We start from the raw sequence: 20,531 nt of genomic DNA, 5'->3' as shown, positions 1-20,531 counted from the left end.
ACTCTTTTGCAGGCTTCTCACTGCATGTGTACATAAAATTCAGTTATAAAAACGAATTGTTTCTATCCAGTGCCTATGAAAAGCAAAAATTTCATTTACTTGGAATTTGGTCTGGAATACTGCAAGAAAAGAATACTATGCCACATGTTCAAAGGTATGAATTTTTGTATAAGGAACATAACTTGTGCTCCTGTACTAATTAGAACCTTATTCCCTGCTTTAATTTTTCTGCTGCACCTTGTCATAATGAATACAAATTTCAAGTTTCATAAACAGCACCTCATGTTTCTGAGATGTACACAGGTAGGGAGCCCCCAGACCAGACCAGATATGGCTTTGGTTTTGAAATTATTCAGTATTTTTGTCCAGTAGGCCATTACTATGTCAACCTGGAGTAAGACAACTTACTTGTTATTTGCTCTGACTGTACTGCAAGCTGCTGCTGTCTGTTTTACTGGGTCTGAACACTGAAGAAAACTGAAATACTTATCAGTGTAGAAATTATCAATAGCTGCCAAAAATGATTCCTGATGAGTTAAACTGATCTCTAATTGCCCAAGTTAAGGGATGGAGTCATTTGAATTTTGCAGCTGCTTTTTAATTCCACAGGTGAATTTACTGAGTTAAATTCAGACTTCCTGTCACTTAAAAAGGAGCTTGAATCTATCAGTAAATCTTCTTTATGATATTTTATGTTAAGTGAAAATCTAGCAGAAAGTCTGAATTCCTTTCTTATTTTCATGCAGATGTTGGTTTTCCTCATAAATGGGAAAACATCTGTTTTACATGAACTCTGCAACAACCTTACCTTTCTAGCATGCCTGTGCTTTGACATCTGCCATCTGCTATCCACTTTGGAACTGATAACAAATCCATTTTGAGAAAGGTTTCCATAAACAGTAAATGTCCTAGGTACTACAACAGTAAGTATTAGTTTGGTTTGAAGTAATCAAAAATAAAAAGTCCTTTAACAGCTCATAAAGTCTGGAAAAGCCCAGAAAGGAACAAACGCACAGACAGAAAAAAGAAGAACCAAATATGCCATTACACAGAGAAAACTGAATAGAGTGTAATTCCTGCTGTAAGACAATTTCTAAAATAGCTGCTAGACCTTTTTCTAGAATTAAAACCAGTAGAACTGCTAACAGCATGTGGAAACCATGCTGTGAATGGAATGAAACCACAATGTGATGAATTGCAAAGAATAATGCTTTGGACATCCAGAAAATTGAAGGTTTCAAACACTGACCACTTGAGCATCCATCTGCTAGTAACTTTTTCTGCAGTTCTTATACACATAATAATAGAATGATTGATTTGTTTATTTCTATGAAATCTTTGATTCTGGAGCCCTATTTTTCTAAATATTCACAAATACTGTCAGGAATAAATTCCAGGGAGGCAGATTTCTTTATGCATAAGGATGTTCAGTAGACTCATCTACGTTCTTTTAGTGCACATTCTGTGCATTTACTTTGCTTACTGGAAACCATTCTATGCATGTCTGAAAATTGCATCAAGTTGGCTATGGAAATTCTCACCTACACACCTTCTCACCTACATCTCCACATATTTGCCTCAAAACTACTTCCTGAAATGGTTTGCCTCTTCTTTCCCTTAATCATCTGCAGAGCTTGTCTCTACTTCACATATGCTTTTATTGGCTGGCTTAGCATACTCACATCCCTACTTTATCTCACTTTTTTACATTTTTATTGTTCATCTGCTATTACTTGGTGAGGAGCTAGTTCATGAGGCAGCCTGGAAGACCAACCTAAAAGTTGCCAAGAGAAGGTGTATGTGTCTGGTGCTATGCGTACAATTTTATATCAAGCTTCTGGTTCAAACTCTTACAGGAAAATGATAGTTCTGTCTTTTGGGCTTTCTTCCAAGACTTTTAGGAAAACTGTAGACTTAGAAAGTTTAGAGGGAACAGGAACTGTTAAGTTCAATCCACTTTTCTGAAAACTCTAACATAATATAGTGACCTACCTTTATCTGTACAGATTTTAAAAAAGGAAAAAAAAGAAAAAATTTTTTCCTTCTTAAAAACAACTTGAACTCTGGAATAAAATGACCTATTTTGATTTTCTTAATTAGTAGCTCATGAAATCACTATATAGTTGAATAATTAATTACTCACAGAAGATATCACTCATTCAGCAAAGGCATTTTAAGTAATATCTGAGATTTGTATATTTTCAGATATGGTTTTTAATGTATATTGCCTCTGATTCTCTTCTGCCTAGTATTATGTAGCACACCACAGAGGTGAGGTACTGTAAGTTTAATTATGGTTTTCTCCAGGGTTAAACTTTGAAATTTTACTTTTAGGTAAAATGATTGACTCGGTAGGAAGCAATGAAATAAATGATAATAAATCCTGTTCTATTTAAGTATAGCTTATGTAGAAAAACTATCAGGTAAATTAGCATGTATTTTAGATGCCTGGGAGGTTAAAAGACAGTGTTAGAGAAGAAAAAAATTCAGAAGAATCAATAATAAAGTTAGTACAGGGTAATGTAAAATCAAAAATAGAACTAAATACTTTTAAAATTGTAGGAAAAAAGATACACATGGAAAACCTGAGCTCTGGAAAGATTTAGAGCAGAAACTATAGCTTCCATAATGAGCATATGTTGTGTTATGGTGGTTAAAATTATCACATTTCTGGGGGGCATATTAAGTAGAAAAATTTCCCAGTGAGAATGAGTCACTCTGTATTTGTTATTGAAATAACTACACCAAGTATAGGATGTTTTTTTCTATACCTGAAAGCCCTTTTGGAGGGTGACCTCGAACCCTAATGGTCTTAACAAAGTCAACATTTCTTGTCTTAAGAAGCATACTTAATAAAAAAAAGTCAGTTAATGGCTATAGCTGAAACTTGACTAGTAAACTTTCACTCTGTCAATACGTCTTTCATTTCACTTTTTATTATTGATAATTATTTTTGTGAGCAGAGCCCATAAATTTAATAGAGGAGTTTTTGCTTGATTTTAGAACATGGTCAGGTTCACCTCACTGAATTCGCCACTCGGTGGTGGTAGTATTTGTGACATAGAAAGTCAAAACTTATTTTACACTTCATTAATCAATATATATTAGCACCTACAGTCTCTGTACATTTATTAGAGTTAAATAAGAGAGAATCAAGTGGCTGCTTTACTATCAAGTCATGTCTAAGTTTTAGTTGTAGCATTTCAGGTCACATTACCAAATACTTTCAACTCTACATGACTAACTAAAGTCAAGCCCTTATTAAGTATACAAAATGCACTTAGTAAATTACATTATAGAATCACAGAATCATAGAAACAAGTTGGAAGGGACCGTAAAGACCATGTCATTCCAATTCCCTTGCCATATGCACAGATGTATTCCTCCACATCAGGATGCCTAAAGCCCCATCCAACCTGACTTTGAATACTTCCAGGCCATCCACAATTTCTTTGGACAACTCATTCCAGTGCCTCACCATGCCTCTATCTTTCTTGGAGGCCTCCTATAAATACTGGAAGGCCACTTTAACATAATATGTAACAGAATTATAGAATAATGCCTAGAGCCTTCACTTCTCTAGGCTAAACACATGCAGCATCACAGCCAATAGCTATGTCTATGAAAGGAAATTCTGTCTCATCCATTTTGCAAATATATTTATGGCTAAAGACAGTACTTTATTTCCCTGGGGTTTAAAACAACAAATATTCAGTAGGCCAGAAGTGACAAACATTTCAGAAGTTATTTGAGAGCAAGAAATTATAACTGATCCTTGGTCTAAGATATTCACAGTTGAAAAAGGACTGTCAATTAGCATTTCCTCTGGGAACAGTATTTGTGCAGTTATATTAATGGGACTTTCCATTACAAATCATTTCATTAGTTTTGTAGAGTGCATCAGCATAACTAGACATATCAGATTTTGGTGATCAGTTATTTCTGTTTCAGGGGATCTGTATTCATCACTCATATTTTGTAGTGCCCCATCATGTGCTTTTAGAAACCTAGAAGCCTTTTTTACACACTGAAAATGTGAGATCCATTTTCACATGCCTTCATATTGCATGGAAATTCCTAAATTATTGTAACTGCTTAGAAAATCCTCCATACAGATTTGCATTTCTAAACCTTGTTTCCAGATGGAAAATATCACACTGATGGGATCAGATACTTAATATGCAAGAGCTTAAAATATTCAACGTATTTTAAGAATTCTAATTTTTTAATGCTTAAAATACCAGTCATTTTCCAGCAACCCAGGCTACTTTCTGGAATCCAGTGCCAGAATTTCTTTGACAGTATATATGAAAGACCTACTGCACTGAAAACAATGAACCAGAAAGATCTGAAACATAGCTTAATTAGTGTTTGGGGGTCTTAGTGAATCTGTTAAATTCAATGTTTTCAGAAGCAAAAAAAGGCATGTGAACTTCGTATTCTTAATGTTATGGGCAGCGACTGACTAGTGACAAATACTAAACTTGAAACTCTTAAAAATGTTTAAGTCTCCCCTCTGGTAACAGCATCTCACATTCAGATATACTCTTGGGAGATGCACTCAAAAGCAGGATATGGGAGATGACCTTTAACAACTTCACTAATTTCTTTCTGTGGGACAACGTTCATCCTGTCCACAAGGTTTCCTGTTGTTTAGCTCCTGCTATCCTTTCAGTTCTATTTATGAAGGATTACACCAAGAAGGGAACTACTAGGTAGTTTATGACAAGATCACTGCTGCAGATATTTGGTACCTACTGTGATTTGTATCACCCATTTGAGCCTCAGCCATAAAGCTGCAGTTTTTATCGGGAATATCTGTGAATATATAACTGCTCTGAAGACATATGGTCAATAAATAATTCAGTTATCTATCTTCCCTGCAGATTTCTCATACACCTACCACCTATTAATGCTTAGTTGGTCTGGAAACAATATTCTTTATGGCACTACTGGTATAAAAATGTACTGACTGGCAGCAGACTGTTGATTTTCATTGCGATATCTTGAAAATAAACTGTTTCCCACCCCAGTCTCTATCTACTATGCTTTCCCATCTGCTGTCAGTCCAGAGAAGCCTAGTTTTGTATTTTGTGTCCCTAAAAACATCCATTTCCAGTTATCAATTCCAGTATCACACGAGTGTGATTATATTCATGATTGTATTTTCTCTCCCTCTCCCCAATCCCTTTGTTCTCTTTTCAGCTCTATATCCATTTACAGTCCCAAGGAGAATCCTAATGCATTTGATGCTGCTGCTTTCTTTCAGTCAGTGGGAAATTTTCTGGGGATCTTTGCTGGATCGTTTGCTATGGGATCCTCTTATGCAGTTGTCACAGCTTTAATATCCTTTATGGTTCATTTTCAGAGAGAAAACCCGTATGTGTGATATCTAAGACTGACTGTCTTTACTTTCAGATTGAACCTTTCCACTGTTGACTCAAGACTTCATAAACAGTCAAATTATAAATTGACAAGTCACTTAATTTGTCAGAATCCACAAAGAACTTAAGTCAATCTCCAAATGTTATGCAAATCTCTTTAACATTAGGCATGACCGTGGTCTTTATTGTTTGTAAATAATGAGATGCTGAGGTTTTGAAGTATTCGGAGATTAAATTATGAATTTATAACTACATTGATTTATTTACAAATTACACACTAGGAGCAATCATAGAAAAATGTAAGGCAAACTCCCAACTACAAAACAAGACAAATTAAGTCTACCTAAAAAAGAAATAAAAGGCACATATATTGCCCAGCACTTTTTGTTTTATTTTACAATTATTCATGTAAAACACTATAAAGTAGGAATAACACCTGCTTTCATCTTTCTTGCCTCAATATAAATGTTAAACAAATGCCAGTCAATGCAGAACTGGACAAAATTAGTTTATTTCCCCTATTTCTAGGAAAATAAAGCAAAATGCAACCAATTAGGCACTAGTTCAAAAACTACAGAAATACTTCAAACAGAAGACTTGTTGAATTAAGTAATTTAGAAGCACTGTAGTTTTTCCTGAATTCACTTTGTATAGATGAGTATAGTGAGTTTTCTTCTTTCATCTTCCCACCCCACTCCCCACATGGGGACAATTTTAGCTTAAAAAATAGTTGCTTTTTACTTTTCCTTAGTAAGTGTTTCAGCACTTGACAAAATTTACAAAGCTGTGTGAGTTCCCCATGTTGGAGACAGGTCTGTTTTTCCTCCTATCTTGGAGTGCCTTCTTATCAGCAGAAGCTGCTGGTCTCACAGGTAAGTGTTGCATTTTATCGAATAAAAGCAGTTTCACAGTATACCTCCTAACATGGGAAAATGGCATGTTTATTTTGGGCATGACATCATCTTATACAAAGCTTCCAAAAGCCAGTTGCTGTACTAGAGGTTGTTTCATCCCCAAGAAGAAATCTGTATGGACACTGAACAGTTCCACAAGACTTACTAAATCAGGCTGAAGTCCTCAGTCTTCTTTCCTGTCTATCTACAATTTCCCATCATTCTATTAGTCCCATTATTAACCCACTATTTACCACTCGCTATAGGGCCAAAGACAACAGTAAACATGAGGAACAAAATATACAGTGCTGTGTGACATACACCCTTAGGGGGTGATGTGCTCCTCTTCATGCAGTGGATGTCCTGTACCTGCTCCTGGTTTCCCCACTATCAATGACCAAGTGGTAGACAGGGCTACCCTCAACATTGCCAGTGGGGTGCAGCCACTTCTGGATTTTTCTAAAAAATAATTCATATTGTTTGGTGTGCCTATGTAAATGCCTTTTACAAAAGGAGTAAGTTACTGTTGCATCCCAGTGAAAGGTGAAAAGACAGACCTGATTGCTTTTTTTTCTAATACTGCAATCATAGTCAAGGACGTACCCAGGGACTGCTTTTAGCAACATAAAGAGTCCACACAAATTAAGGCAAAAGTTCTAAATGCACATAGTTTATCTAGATAACAAACTATTGTACAGTATGATTTGAAAGAACAAACTTCATAATAGCTTGATCATTTTAACCGCCCTGATGCTGTCACCTTTAAAATCAAATGCTCTAATTAATGTCATAGAAAGCCAGGGGAAGAAAACTTCTTAATGAAGTGTTAATGCAGCCCATGCTGTTTTGTTTGCAAAACTGTTCAAAGTCTTTCTGAAGTTAAGAGTTATATTTTCATTGAGTTCTGTGGAACCAGCATGCTACCTCTTAAATCTTAGCCACACAAATTACTTTCAAATTAGTATTACACCTGTATCTGCCGATATCTTTATCTTATTAAATATAAAATCCCGTGCCCTAATTCCTGCCAAAATATTCAGGCCAATGGATACAGTGAAGGGCGCAAGAACTGAATGAAAATAGTATATTCTATCCTATGGGAAAAATCAGATATCACCTAGATTAAAAGCCCATTTTGTTTCTTCATGCTTAATGACTCTTTAAAATGTGATATGATCACTAAAAAATTGCCAGAGAAGGACAATAATCACTTGCCTTCAACCGGAGATAATGATTTCCTAAACCACTGACTTACAAGGAAAGACACTTTAAAATACAGCCCTAGCAGAGAAGTATGCTGTGTTTCATCAAGGAGAAAATGCATACTAAGTTATACATTAAATCCAAAAAGTGGATTTGTAAGGAAAATAGTTTTACTTTTTATAGCCTTAGGTGCTCCATCAAAGGTTACATTTGTTGTTCCTATGCACAACTGCACCTCCAGAAAAAAGAAAAAAATTGTCATTTGTCTTTTGCATGTTGCAAGCGTGATGAGAGTGAAGACTCTCCTAGTAGTCAATGTGAAGAGTGTTTTATTTCTCTTTTACTTTACAATATATAAAATACTTAAAACAAAAAGCTTAATTACTGAATAGGAAATTCTTACACTAGCCTTGGCAAGGAATTTTAAACATACATATATTACAACACTGTTTTGAGAAGGCAAAGGTCTATCAGTCAGGTTTTGTCTCAGTTTCTGTGAAAGGCTGTTATCAGACTCTGTTAAGGTAGAAGTCTTTGAGTTCAACAAACTTGATTCAAATATTAACTTAATCCATTGTACATCACTTGCACCTATATTCTTCATTTTCCCTGGATACTGTTTCTTCTACTCAGTTTTTTTCTGAATGAACTTCAAAGGATTTCCACTAGACATCAGTATTTCCCTGTAGCTATTAAGTAATGTAATCTAAAAATAATTTTATTCTTATAATGCTTTCCACACCATCTCTTCAATCACCAAGCGTCTTTTGAAGTCTAATACTGAGGTATGTCATAACTTATAAGTAAAAGGCTATGCTGTGTTTTGTGTAGGTGTAGGGTAGGTAAAGCAGAGCATTAAGCTTGTGGATTATTTTTGTTTTTTTTAATTAAATGAGAATGAATAGTAGTATAGGTTAACATTATTAAAAAATTACCCTATACCTCAAAATATCCCATGATGTATAACAAACAATATATGACTCTGGTCCTACTTTTTGATGCAATCAAATTAGCAAAACAAAATGTGAATCTCAAATGGCTACACAATTACTATTGTACAGATAACTACAAACTATAAATTAATGGAATGGTTATTAATCTTATAGCTATGTTGTCAATTAATCTTATAGCTAATTTGTATGGTAAATTGATTCTTAAGCAGTAGAATCGCAGCAATTTACGCATTTTCTGATTTGCCCTGAAGTGTATCACTCATGACTGCTAAGTCATAATAGGGGAATACTACAGCAAGAACAGTGTTAATATATCTGCTTTCTAACCTCCATTAGAGAGCAATTACATGTAGGCTACAAAAAAGTAAGCATAAATAATTCAAACTAAATACTTGTCAAAATAAATGAAGAAAACACATCTAGCTTTTATTATGTCCCATCCCTGGAGGCATTAAATGCAAGGCTGGATGTGGCTCTGGGCAACCTGGTCTAGAGGCTGGCAACCCTGCACATAGGGGAGTTGAAACTAGATGATCATTGTAGTCCTTTTCAACCCAGGCCATTCTGTGATTCTGCATGATTCTGTGATTAATTGCTTATTCTCCATCTCATTAACAAAATTTTTAACTGATCAAGAATTCAATAGTCTATGAAAGATTCCATGATACATGTGGGTATATAATGTCCACCTCAGTTAGGCCCTCTGCATCTACAGCAGTTTTAACTAAGTAGATACTCAAATAAACTGAGATATATATCTTCAGAAATGCGTTCAAATTTATGTATGTATTCATTTAACGCATACTTCAAAGTCACATAGAATTTAGCAGTGTAAAAGCATCAGAATCAATTGCTCTACTTTCCTAGTGTCTCCTGAACATGTGTGAGAGATACCGAATGAGTCGTGTAGGTAAAGAAAGAAGGATTTCTTAAAACCTTTTCTGCTTTTTATTTTACATGCCAAACAAAGACCTATGCTATGAATCTCAGACCATAGGTCTCAAAGGAAAAAATTTTGGAGATCATCTAGCCCAGCCCAAAATGTTTTCTGATTTTTATAAAGGAAGTAGTTTGTATAATAAATTACTAATAAATAATTAATAAATTATTGCTGCTCCCTCACCCCCTGCAATTCTTGTCTGAGTGTTCAGTGACATATCTGACACCTACCTTCTAATTCAAGGGCTAACACGGGAATATAGTCTACCTAGTGAGAAAAGTTTTCCTCCAAAAATAAGTAAGCAGTTTATTTATGACAGATGTATCTAGTCCAAAAAGAGACCCCAAATGAGTTGGTCCACTGGGCGGTTTTGGGCTACCTTTGTATTTAGGGTATAGCAAGAACAAATGCACCAATTCCCAGTTCCTTTATTAATGCTGATTAAGTGCATTAATCCCTTTGGCTGTTCACTGCTCCCATCTGTTTGCTGTAATTTGCCTTAGATCCATCCTTTACTTCGTTGCTTTATTGAACTGTTGGGACCAGTTCTTCACCTTTCATCCTTGTCAGAAGAGATCATCATATATCCTTCCCTCTGCAATTCTGAGTAGTATGAACACAGTGCAGTTCAGTACCTAATTGTCTTCAGTTAGACATCTTTAGACATTATTCCAAAAAAGCAGGTTATTTGGGGCTTTAAATTTTCAGATTTGGGGTTTTCTTTCCTTACTATTCATATTATTATTCATTCATAAATAATATGTCGTGTCACACAGGTAAGTAGATAGACTCTCCTAGTAACCAGGGAGAAGGAGTAGCGTGGCTTCTAGGTGAAAAGGAAAGAGACTTCATCTTTCTTAAGCTCATTTCCTGTCACTCACAGACTCAGACTGCACTGGAATATGCCCTCTGGGCTGCGTGGAGATTTTCTGACATAAATATAACTCCACATCGTTTGATTTACATAAGTTCCCCAATATCCGGTTCTCACTATTGTCTTTTCCGACATTTCTCTGCCTTTGATGCAGGATTGGTTCCTCTAACTTGTACTTTGGTATGTGCATGTTGGGAATCATTATAGAGGCAACCCTGAAGCACTGGAATGCTTCAAAGTTGTGATGAAAACCTGTCAATTTACCTGCAGATCTTTCCAAAAATCCTACATTTTATCTAGTCATTCCCTCCTTTGTTTCCCCAGAAGGTAGGGTATTGGGTTTTATTTGTTTGTTTTCTAAATCCTTACTTCTACCATTAAAGGACCTGACAGCTACAGACACAATGGCAGGTGTTTTTTTTTTTTTCTCTAAAGTTAGTGAATAATGTTTAAGTTTTGTCCAGTCACTTCTGGACTTGCATTAAAAACACTCCAGACATGCAGCACCTCTCTGACAAAATATGGGATTTTATTCTCCATTATAGCACCAATTGTCAAAAAATGAGGGTATATTTCCTTTGTCTACTTGTAAAATATTACATAATGGACATTTATTCTCTTTTGCTCACAACAGAAATTATTTTAAGATTAGCATTTATTTTTACACACATTAACATTTGGCCTTCCTATATTATCTCTGAATATTACCAGCTTTTGTCTTAACAGGAATTTTACTACAAGTATTCAGCAAAACTAACATAAGATCTCAAATTACATTAACCGCTAATAAGCAGTTTCTCTGTTAGATAAGGAGCAAAAAATCAAGCACAATGGTATGTTTTTATGCTTAATCAAGCTTCTTCAAAGAGTTTAAGCTGCAGTTGAAATTTGACTGGTGTCTATCAACTGTACTGTGAGGTTTCTCGTTTTTTATATCAAGTGAAAATTGTCAGTAACTTTATCTATAGAGAGACAAGAAGCCGTAATACACTCAACAGCTCATTTCCCATTTCATCTCTAAACTTCTGCTCAGGTTAACCTGCACTGCAAGCGTAGTACTAAAATTGTCTGTAATCACTGACTCTACCACTTAACAAATGATGTACTGTAACAACACTGAAATTGAGCCAGACTCCAAACCCCTGAAATTACAGCACTGGCTGGTAGAGGGGACCACCTCACTTTATCTGCCTCGTTACATCCAATAAATTCTTCCTGTTTACAATTTCAGCATTATCACATTTGTTCTCCTCTATTTCTCTGAAAAAAAAAAAAAGCCTGCAAAAAATTTGACAAATCAATTTATGTTCCATATTCTATTTTGAAATCCAACTAACTTCAGAAATCAGCTTCTATAGTCTTACAAAGAAATCCAAATTTCATTTATTTTATTCCATCTAATAAGACCCCTGTTCACCTCTTGAGGTACTGTGCTCCTTTATTCTTTATAGTTATGCTAGCATGTAATTGATCATTACCCTTAAGTTATCATTTTTAAGAAAATGGAATTTTTTACAAGCTTTTTAATGAAGCATTCATTGTGAATGGCATGGCAGGCTAATACTTATTTCCAACTGTAGCAACTGAAATATTCCACTGCGTTCCTGGTTTTCTGGTTTCTATGCTTGCATAATTACACGGTTTGGATAATTTATGACTATTGTAAAATCAGATTTAGGGCATTTTGTTCTTTAGGTCACTCTCTTAGTTCTCTTGCTGCCAATAATTAACAGTTTCTTAGCAGTCAAAAAACACTGTACAATCATCACTGAATTTAATAGTGAACTTTTAAAATGCTAGACTTGGCAGAATGATGATTTGAATAGAAGAAAGTGAACCACAAACTTGTATCTCTTTTCCGGTTACCGAGCCCCAAGCTAGCAGTACTTAGGAACATTACTGACTAGGTATGATTTTTTAAGTGAATCTTCATTGTTTGAGTATCTATTGCATATGAGAGCACCTTGAGAACTTACAAACTTCCCAGATTACATCTGCACAATAGTGCACTTAGTAGAAAAAAAAAAAATTAGTCTTAATTAAGCGATCAATTATACCTCAGTAAGAACAAAGAACTTGAGCAAAGAGCAGCTAAAGCTCAGTATAATTTCTCTTAGCTACAGAGACTGTGTAATGTAGAAAAAATACAGGCAAGTTTATGATACAAAGAAAACCCAGATGCAAAGAAAACGTTCATGCTGCATCATGGGGAAGAAAGAAGAAAGATTTGCTTTCTCATTTTCTTCCCTGGTGCTAAATACACGTTACAGTTTTGTTCCTCCATACTTTTTCTTTCATCAAGTGCATTTTAATGTCTGGCCTCTCTTCTTACCTGCAAGAAGAGAGGCTTGCAACTAAAACACAGTTGGGTTTTGTTGGACAACACTTCCACAGTTAGCAATCCAAAGAGTCAGGAACTTGAGAAAAATATGATAAAATAATGATGACTAACTGGTATGTGTTGATGTGCTCTTACCCCACATGTGTACTCCCTCAAGTGAAATAGACAGCATTATCCTTTTTCTTGTTTTCTTACCGCTACCTTGATTTAGAGAAAGAGGATATTTCACCTACCACAGAGTCTCTAAATCTATAAGGCTAGGGTCAAACTTAAAGGTTTGAATAAACCCTTTAAGAAACTATTGGGTAACTACATTAAGCTTTGCCTACTTCTTTTAATCCTTTTGAAATAACAGATTGTTTTACATCTGTTTTGCTGTACTAAAGTCCACAGCGCTGTAGATTCTGTCCTCTAAGTCTCTTCTTGCCAGCCTTTGTCATTTCAGGAGCCACAATGCTGAAGTAGATGAAGGAAGTCTTGTCCAGATCAAGACCAAGATTGATGGCACAATTTTAGTTCATATTGTTTGTTTCCAGTAGAACTTGTTAATATGATTCATTTCATGCTAATTTAACACTGTGAAATTCTAGAAAGTCACTGTGTAGTTACGTTGTACGACCCTGGGCTGGTATACTTTTGTTTCCTTTGTTGCTTCAGTGAGTTTTCCAGAATTCACCACTGCCATTTCAGTACATCAGCATCTATGAGCTAAAAATTACCTAACAATTCACAGAATGGTCCACAAGGAAGAATTTTAATGCCAATTCAGACAAGCTGTAGATCTTAGATGGGAGGCAACAAGTAGAAGAGCTGAAAAGCAAAAGATCTAAAACACTGTAGAATGGATGGCAGAAAACTGCCTGTATCAGAGTCCTGAAGATCACAGGACTGCTATGATCATCCTGCAAGCTAGCTCTGTACAGAACCAGTGGATGTTGTGAAGGTGTGTGCCAAGAAACCACATAGAACTTGCATGCTTTATGTGCTTCAAGAAATGCGGGTGGAGGTTTTCATGGACATGGTGATTGGAATGAGCACAAACCATCCCCTGAGCTGTGGTGCAAGCAATTACCAAGTAGACATGCCCCAGGTTTAAGATACATATAGTTTTTTTTCTTCTGTGGATATTTACATATGGTCACTGGTAGGCATTTATTTCTGAATTTCTATTTTCTGTGTGGGTTCTTTCTGCTTTTTCTGTTTCCAGAGCTGGAAAAAATTGAGGTTACAGTCCTATCAGCTACTCTAATTAAAATACTGCATTACAGTGATGCAACTCAATGGTTCTAGTGAGTTAGGAGCAAGCTCAGCACTGGGAAGAAAGTATTCAAAAATCTCCATCAATTCCTTCGCTACCAAAGTTTTCATCTAGTCTGAAGTCCTTCCCATTGTAATTATGTTTATCTTACCTAATGGTGAGATTATGATTAGATACCATCCAAGGAAGTTATCAGGTTTGCTGGCAAATTCACAGCAGCAGCAATGGTACAAATGTGTGATAGCCGTGTTGAAGATTCAAGATCTCTATGATTTTTAGCAAAAAAAAAAAAAGTATCTACTTTGAAATATACTTTTATAAAGCATATCTTATAGTTCTTTTTTTTTTTAATTACAAAAATCTTTTCAGCAATCTAGTAACCTCTTTTATGCAGCCTTTTGAAAAATCTTAGAAAGGAAATGGAAGCTGCTAACCATCTTCTCTTTGCATTTCAGGTATTGTTGCAGTTCTTTTCTGTGGAGTCACCCAAGCCCATTATACCTACAACAATCTCTCATCAGATTCCAAAATGAGAACTAAACAGGTAGGATATGGAAATAACACTGTGTCTTCAACATGTACAAGGAATAGACAGAATCTGAAATATAGCTGGATGGAATTCTGTTAGTGCAACTGAAAAGGTCTATTTCTTCAATAGGGGAAAGATGAGATTTTTGGGGGGAAAAAGTAGCAGTTCTCTGGCCAGACAAAAATGTAATAATCTGTTCTTCCCAAGATATCTGAAATGTCACTCAAGGAGATAAAGGGTAGGGAGATAATAGTTCAGACCAATTTCCATAGAAAAAGGCCACAAGGTTAAGAAAATCCAAGAGCTCCACTAAATAAAAGAAAAGCATTCTGGAAGGTTAGGTCCATGTGGATTTTTGTAAGAGGACTAAAAACCGCAATCCAGCCCACTGTCTTTAGTGACGACATCACTTAATTTCTACTTTAAAAATCTGCTGTAATTAGAAAATAGAAAAAATAATTTCCATTTTATTATTTCAAGTTCAAAGATGAGAACCTACATGACCTGTTTTAGTTTGAACAAGTAGCACAATTGCTGAAAAGCATGGGGCTGTTCTCAGTACCATTGCAACGTTGAAAATACTCTCCAGCAGAAGGATTAATGTCAGACTACATTGTTGCTCCCTAGTTCCTGTGACAAGTCATTTGAATGTTGTTTGCTTCACTTTCAATGTTGATTTGTATGTCCCAAGTACCTCAGGCTATAGAAAATCCATCTCCTGGAACAAAATGAAAATATATGGTCCAATGCTACAATTTCCATTAAGCAATCCAGTAACTTTTTCAGCAATTCCTGTTTTAAGCATTAGAAACAGAATACAGAAACTTTTACCTCTTCTTGCACATCTCAAAATCAATTTAATCAAAAATCCAATTTTCTATCAATAACAGTTTGATAGAAAAAAAATACTGGCCACAATATTACTTCAACTATCAGACTGTTACAGATTTTAAATCAGAAAAAGTTTGTTGTCAGTACTTCCAGAATGAAATGTTAGCTAGTGAACAGGATAGGCCTTATCAATTGCATTTCTTCATACCAGGGGAGGCTGAGAGGTGGATGCTTTGAGAAAATATTCTAGCAGAGAAGGGGACCTTTCTCTGGTGAATGTATTATAAGAATAGCATTTATATCTACTATAGAACTGCTTTTATTTTGCAGTAATAATGAATTCCATATAGTATTATTAGTCTTGCATATAATTGTTAAACTTTGAATACAAGGCTGTTCCAGGAATTCATCTGCATGATTTAGTGATCCATAGCCAGAGAGAGATTGGCCATTGAAATTTTAATTACATACAAATCTTTTCAACTACAGAAATAACCAACATTTAGTTTAAATGCATACTGGCTTTGTTTGTTTTCATGCTTTTATTTCCAGTCATTCAGCAGTTCCAAACAGAATAGCGAAAACAGGCTGAATCTATGCTTGAACACACAGAAATAGAACTCCATATTTCACTGTGGAGCTATAGGTTTTATGCATTCCTATTCTGCTTTTTTCTTCCAGCATAAGCTCCAAATCCTCAGCCTCTCTGAGAATAGTTCAAAAACTCCTCTGAATTCTTTTAATTTGTTTTCTAATCCATAGATTACCCTTTCACACATAGCTGTTTCAGTGAGAACTGTACTCCCCTTTTCTTTCCTTCCCCCAAATATTATGTTGAAGAAAATTTACTAAACTACACACTTTATCATCATAATTATGTATGACTTCATTGCATTATAAATGGATATCGTTGCTAAGACCGATGGCCTTGCTCTCAAATTAAATCATTTTTATTGCTATTTACTGGCCAAAAAAAGATGACTTTTTAGTTCATTTATATAATAATTCCAGGGCACTCTGTATCATTTTTTACAATATGACAGGTTCTTCAGTATGAACTGGTGAGCTGTAGTGCACACTGACAAGACTGAGTTGAGACTGAAGTTAAACTAATAAAAAAAATCAGAAGTGGGATATAAAACTGTAAATCAGACTGAAGCTATGTTATTTGTCTAAAGAGTAATGCTTCTTCCCTATTGTCTTGCATAATTTTATTTACAGTATCTACTGCCTGTTTAAATTTCATAGCTCAATGATAAAATTCAGTATACAGTGACAGGCAGCATTTGAGGCCATGCTGCTGAGTTCTGCATTTCTCATAATACCTCATCATTTGCTCTAAAGAGCACATGAGAGAAAAGACAGGTATGATTTTCTTCATATACTAATATCAAATTAAACCCTACCTTTTGTTCTTAAACAAGAGCTTTATTAAGAACGCCTGTTAAAGGATGCCATATAATTATTAGTCCTCATGTATTTTTTGTTATCCAGTCAATCACTATCTAACATCTGATAAAAGAGAAACATTACATACTAAGGATCTGAAACTTACAGAAGCTGAAAGTAGAAGGTAATGTAGATCTTGTCACAGACAATGGATTATTTTAACACTGCCATAAGATGAAAGATTTAGTGAAAACACAGATTTTAGAGAGTTTTCATTCAATCCAAACATCCCAAGTCACTAAATATTTATTCAAATTCTGTGTTCTTACTGCTTATTATTTATTCCTGCTTACTATTTATTATCGTGAATAATGTTTAATGGTAATATTTTAATCAGGTCGATGATGATGACTTAAGTCAGTGACTGTAGCATTAAAATTGACACCCCTTCCATGCCAACAAGATTTGGGCAGAGTGTTCTTGAATTCAATACATATAAAGTTTAATTTGTCCAGTATATCTTCAGATAAGGAGAAAATGGAACTGCTTGCACTTTATCAAAAGTTATTTGATTTTGTGCAGTTTTTGCTAGAATTATTTACAGCCGCACAAAAAGCCGCAGGCAAATATCTGCTTCTAAATCTTAGGACACTATAGTCCAGATTTCACATTGGATTCCTCAGAGGTACAGTTGTACTGGTCTGATTTGCTCAGGTACAAGTAAATTGGTGACTAGACAGGATGTTACTAGATAAAGAGGAATTACTGGTTTGCTGAAATTGGGCAGACCATAAATATCTACAGGTCAGCCCTGGAACAGGATTCATGGACAATACTGTATCTTCCACAGGAAGATAAGATATTCTTCACTATTTTTTGTCTCCACACTCCAGCATTTTCACTCAAATGCCAGGAGTAGATCAGGATATTTTCCTGATGATGAAGTATTAAGAGAAGCTTTTAACTTTTTCTTACAGCTATAAATATCCAACATACTTATGAGTTAGCTCATTTCCTAATTGTTTTTTTTTCCCCCTTTAATTCCATGGCATAGACACAATGAAGAGACCAAAGAACAGAGCAATGCCTCTCTTTGGATAAATGTGCAAGGGTCTTTGCTTTCAGCCAAAATACTGTGCCAGAAAGTTATAAATTCTGGAAAGGAAATTAAGAAACTCATCTCCTATGGAAGCAGTGGAAGGTACAGCAAGTTATGTTCAGCCAATAAGGGATTGTGTTGCATACTACCCTACCTGTCTCCATTTATTTCACCAGTCTAATCCTTGTTTATGTAGTGACCTCTGAAACACCCGTGTCTATCAAGTTCATAAGAGCTGCTTTCTGAAATTAAGTGCAAGACCCTTTCTTACTGCATTATTTGTTAAACAGTTACTGTTCCTGATAGCAAACCATTTGGGGAACACCTACCCTTACAGAGAAAAGCTTCTGGCCTGATTGTTCAGCTGCTCTGGGAGTGCAGTGTGTACAAGATGTAGTGTTAAGATTTCAGTGGCCCTTTACCTTCAAAGTCTTTACACAAGCTTGAGAATAGGGCAAAGGTAAAAATGAGAACTGCGTAACTTCTGAGAAACTTTAAAGGAGCACTTAATGTTAGTAGAACTACTTCAGCAAATTAACTGATGCTGAAGGATTGAAAATCCAGACTGCAATCTTAGTTCTTTGCCCACTGATGGACATAGTACTGATTTATTCAAATTTTCATTTCCACACTATAATGCAGACATGATTATCTCTGATTGTGGAAAGTCATCACCTTGTAGAGAAGTAGTTAATATCATCTGAAAATCTCTTGAAAATACATTTAGTTTTCAAAATTTGTTAAGCTCATTTGTGACATAGCTATACATTTTTCATCAAGTTAGGAATTAATCAGCTACTTTCTACATCATAAATTGAGCTGTATTGCAGGCAGTTGGGTGTAGCAAAATATCTATTTTTTAACTCATCAAAAACAAATTCAAGTCAGTATAGTCTCTCAACCCTGATCTGCTACTAAGCAGCCTTGATACAGAGTTTAGAGTTCACTGTTCCACTTTTAATTATAGACTGAAGCAAACTGGAACGCATCTGAACAAATCTGAACAGTAGAATGTCACTTAGAAAGTCAAATATCACAATGAATAAGTCCAAATCTACTAGAAGAGGGGGGAAATCTCTAAATTAAAGGAATGGTTCCTGAATAGCAGACTGCTTAATAAAAAAATAGTATTCTAAAAGAAAGGAGGTAGCTAGAGTCAGCTTTTAGCTGACTGTGTCCAGGTGAAACACCATCACTGGGAACTAGTCATTCTACTGCAATTCTGCTGGCCTAACTATCACTGTAAACAAGTTATACAAAAGCAGAATGACAATTTGAACAACAGATCTCCTCTCTCTGGATATACAATGTAGGGATTATTCTTCAAGATTCTTATCAGCTGTCTTTTCCTAAGAGAAGAAACAACATACTGCAAATTCTGCTCCAGTAGCAGAATGCTTTCACCTGAGTTTGTAACTGTTGTTAGAAGCACACACCAGGAGTACAGCTTCTGTTTGTCTTCCCTGTTAGAGAAGGGCAGTGGCAGTGGAGATGGCCTTGTCCTACTACTGCCACAGGTGCACCAATGTGCTGTTCTCAGGGCTCCCAGTCTGGACACCCCGCACTTAACCTTTGTTAGGGAGAGGCAGTCCTCTCAAACCATAGGAAGCAATAATGCAGTGCCCCTTAGCTTATAGCCTCCACAGTCACGTAGGACACACATGTCCTGCGTGGACCTGCTATTTCTATGAGTCTTTAAGAAGTAAAACATTTACAGCTATGAATATTTCTCAAGCGTACAGCCTATATTAACTTATCTCTGGTTAATGCATACTATTTTCTGTTATTAGATATTGGATTGTTTATAGATAATTAGTTATCTTCTAGGAAGAAAAGGCCACAAAAATATTGGGATGCAATGGCTCTTACAGTTCAGTCTCTTGATTTTTAAAAAATTCAGGAGTATTTCCAGGCTGAGGAAAACCCTACTTAGAGCAAAATATCTTTGATAATTAGCAAAGCAGCAATCACCACAGCATATAATTCTCATTTTGAAGTGAACAGCCTAATTGGCAGCTGTTGTTGTGATTTGTTGAGGAACATTACTTAGGAAAAAATGACCTTTTAACTACTAAGAGATCAGACATGTCCACATAAATGATTGGCAGAGACTGAAATAAATTTATTTTGAAACAACACTACCACCAGTATCAAATTCTAATCATTCTTTGTATAAGTGCTGTGCACTAAAAGGCATCCCATAATCACAGCGCCTATGGGAAAATTTCTTACTAGAATGATTTTTCCATTAAATTCTGAGGTATATAGTACCAGTGAAATATAGTACTGGCTGAAATAAGATGACATATTTGATGGTTAATACTGTGGGAATAAACTGGAAATTCTGTTTAACATGACATTCAGATCTGGCACACACAAAAAAAAGAGGGAAAGATTCTAGCCTAAGGGAGCCAATAAAATGCAAGTTCGTGTTTAGCATTAAACAAGTTGCATGCATAAGGTATGTTGTTTCATTTCAGTGGAGACTGAGCATAAAGGCCTGATGTACACCATCCCCTTGTTTCTCATGGTCCTGTTTCTGCAGTTGGACAATCACTGAATCCCAGCTTACTTGAGTCCATGCAAGTCCACACTCAAAAGCATTAAAGACAAGACTGGTGCTTCAGCCAGTGCTGCTCAGGAAGGAGTCCAGATGACCATATTACAGTGGTCAGTACAGAGGTCTGAAGCACCTATTTCTCATAATAAGAAGGAGCTAGTTTTGCTCAAAGTTAACACTTTGGAAATGTTACATTAGGAAAAAAAAACACCTGCTCTTATTCTTATATTACATGTACTTTTTTTTTTTTTTTAAGAGACAAAACCTATAGCAAAGC

The 20,531-nt window shown here is 35.5% G+C and overlaps 1 protein-coding gene across 5 annotated transcripts in view; it reads left to right on the top strand.

Moving 5' to 3' along the window:
- SLC9A9 (solute carrier family 9 member A9) overlaps window positions 1-20,531 on the top strand; it is a 175,981-nt gene that overhangs the window by 62,973 nt on the left and 92,477 nt on the right. For all 5 annotated transcript variants that reach the window (XM_085232522.1, XM_085232523.1, XM_085232525.1 and 2 more), the window contains exons 7-9: window positions 5,206-5,344; window positions 6,151-6,256; window positions 14,302-14,390. In XM_085232522.1, coding sequence (XP_085088648.1) covers window positions 5,206-5,344; window positions 6,151-6,256; window positions 14,302-14,390 — 334 coding nt within the window. The remainder of the gene's footprint in view (window positions 1-5,205; window positions 5,345-6,150; window positions 6,257-14,301; window positions 14,391-20,531) is intronic.

Source organism: Meleagris gallopavo, chromosome 11 (assembly GCF_905368555.1).
Source record: "Meleagris gallopavo chromosome 11, MGAL_WU_HG_1.1, whole genome shotgun sequence".
Classification (NCBI taxonomy): Eukaryota; Metazoa; Chordata; class Aves; order Galliformes; family Phasianidae; genus Meleagris; species Meleagris gallopavo.
Note: the sequence above shows the minus strand (reverse complement) of the source record. Positions and strands in the feature narration are given on the sequence as shown.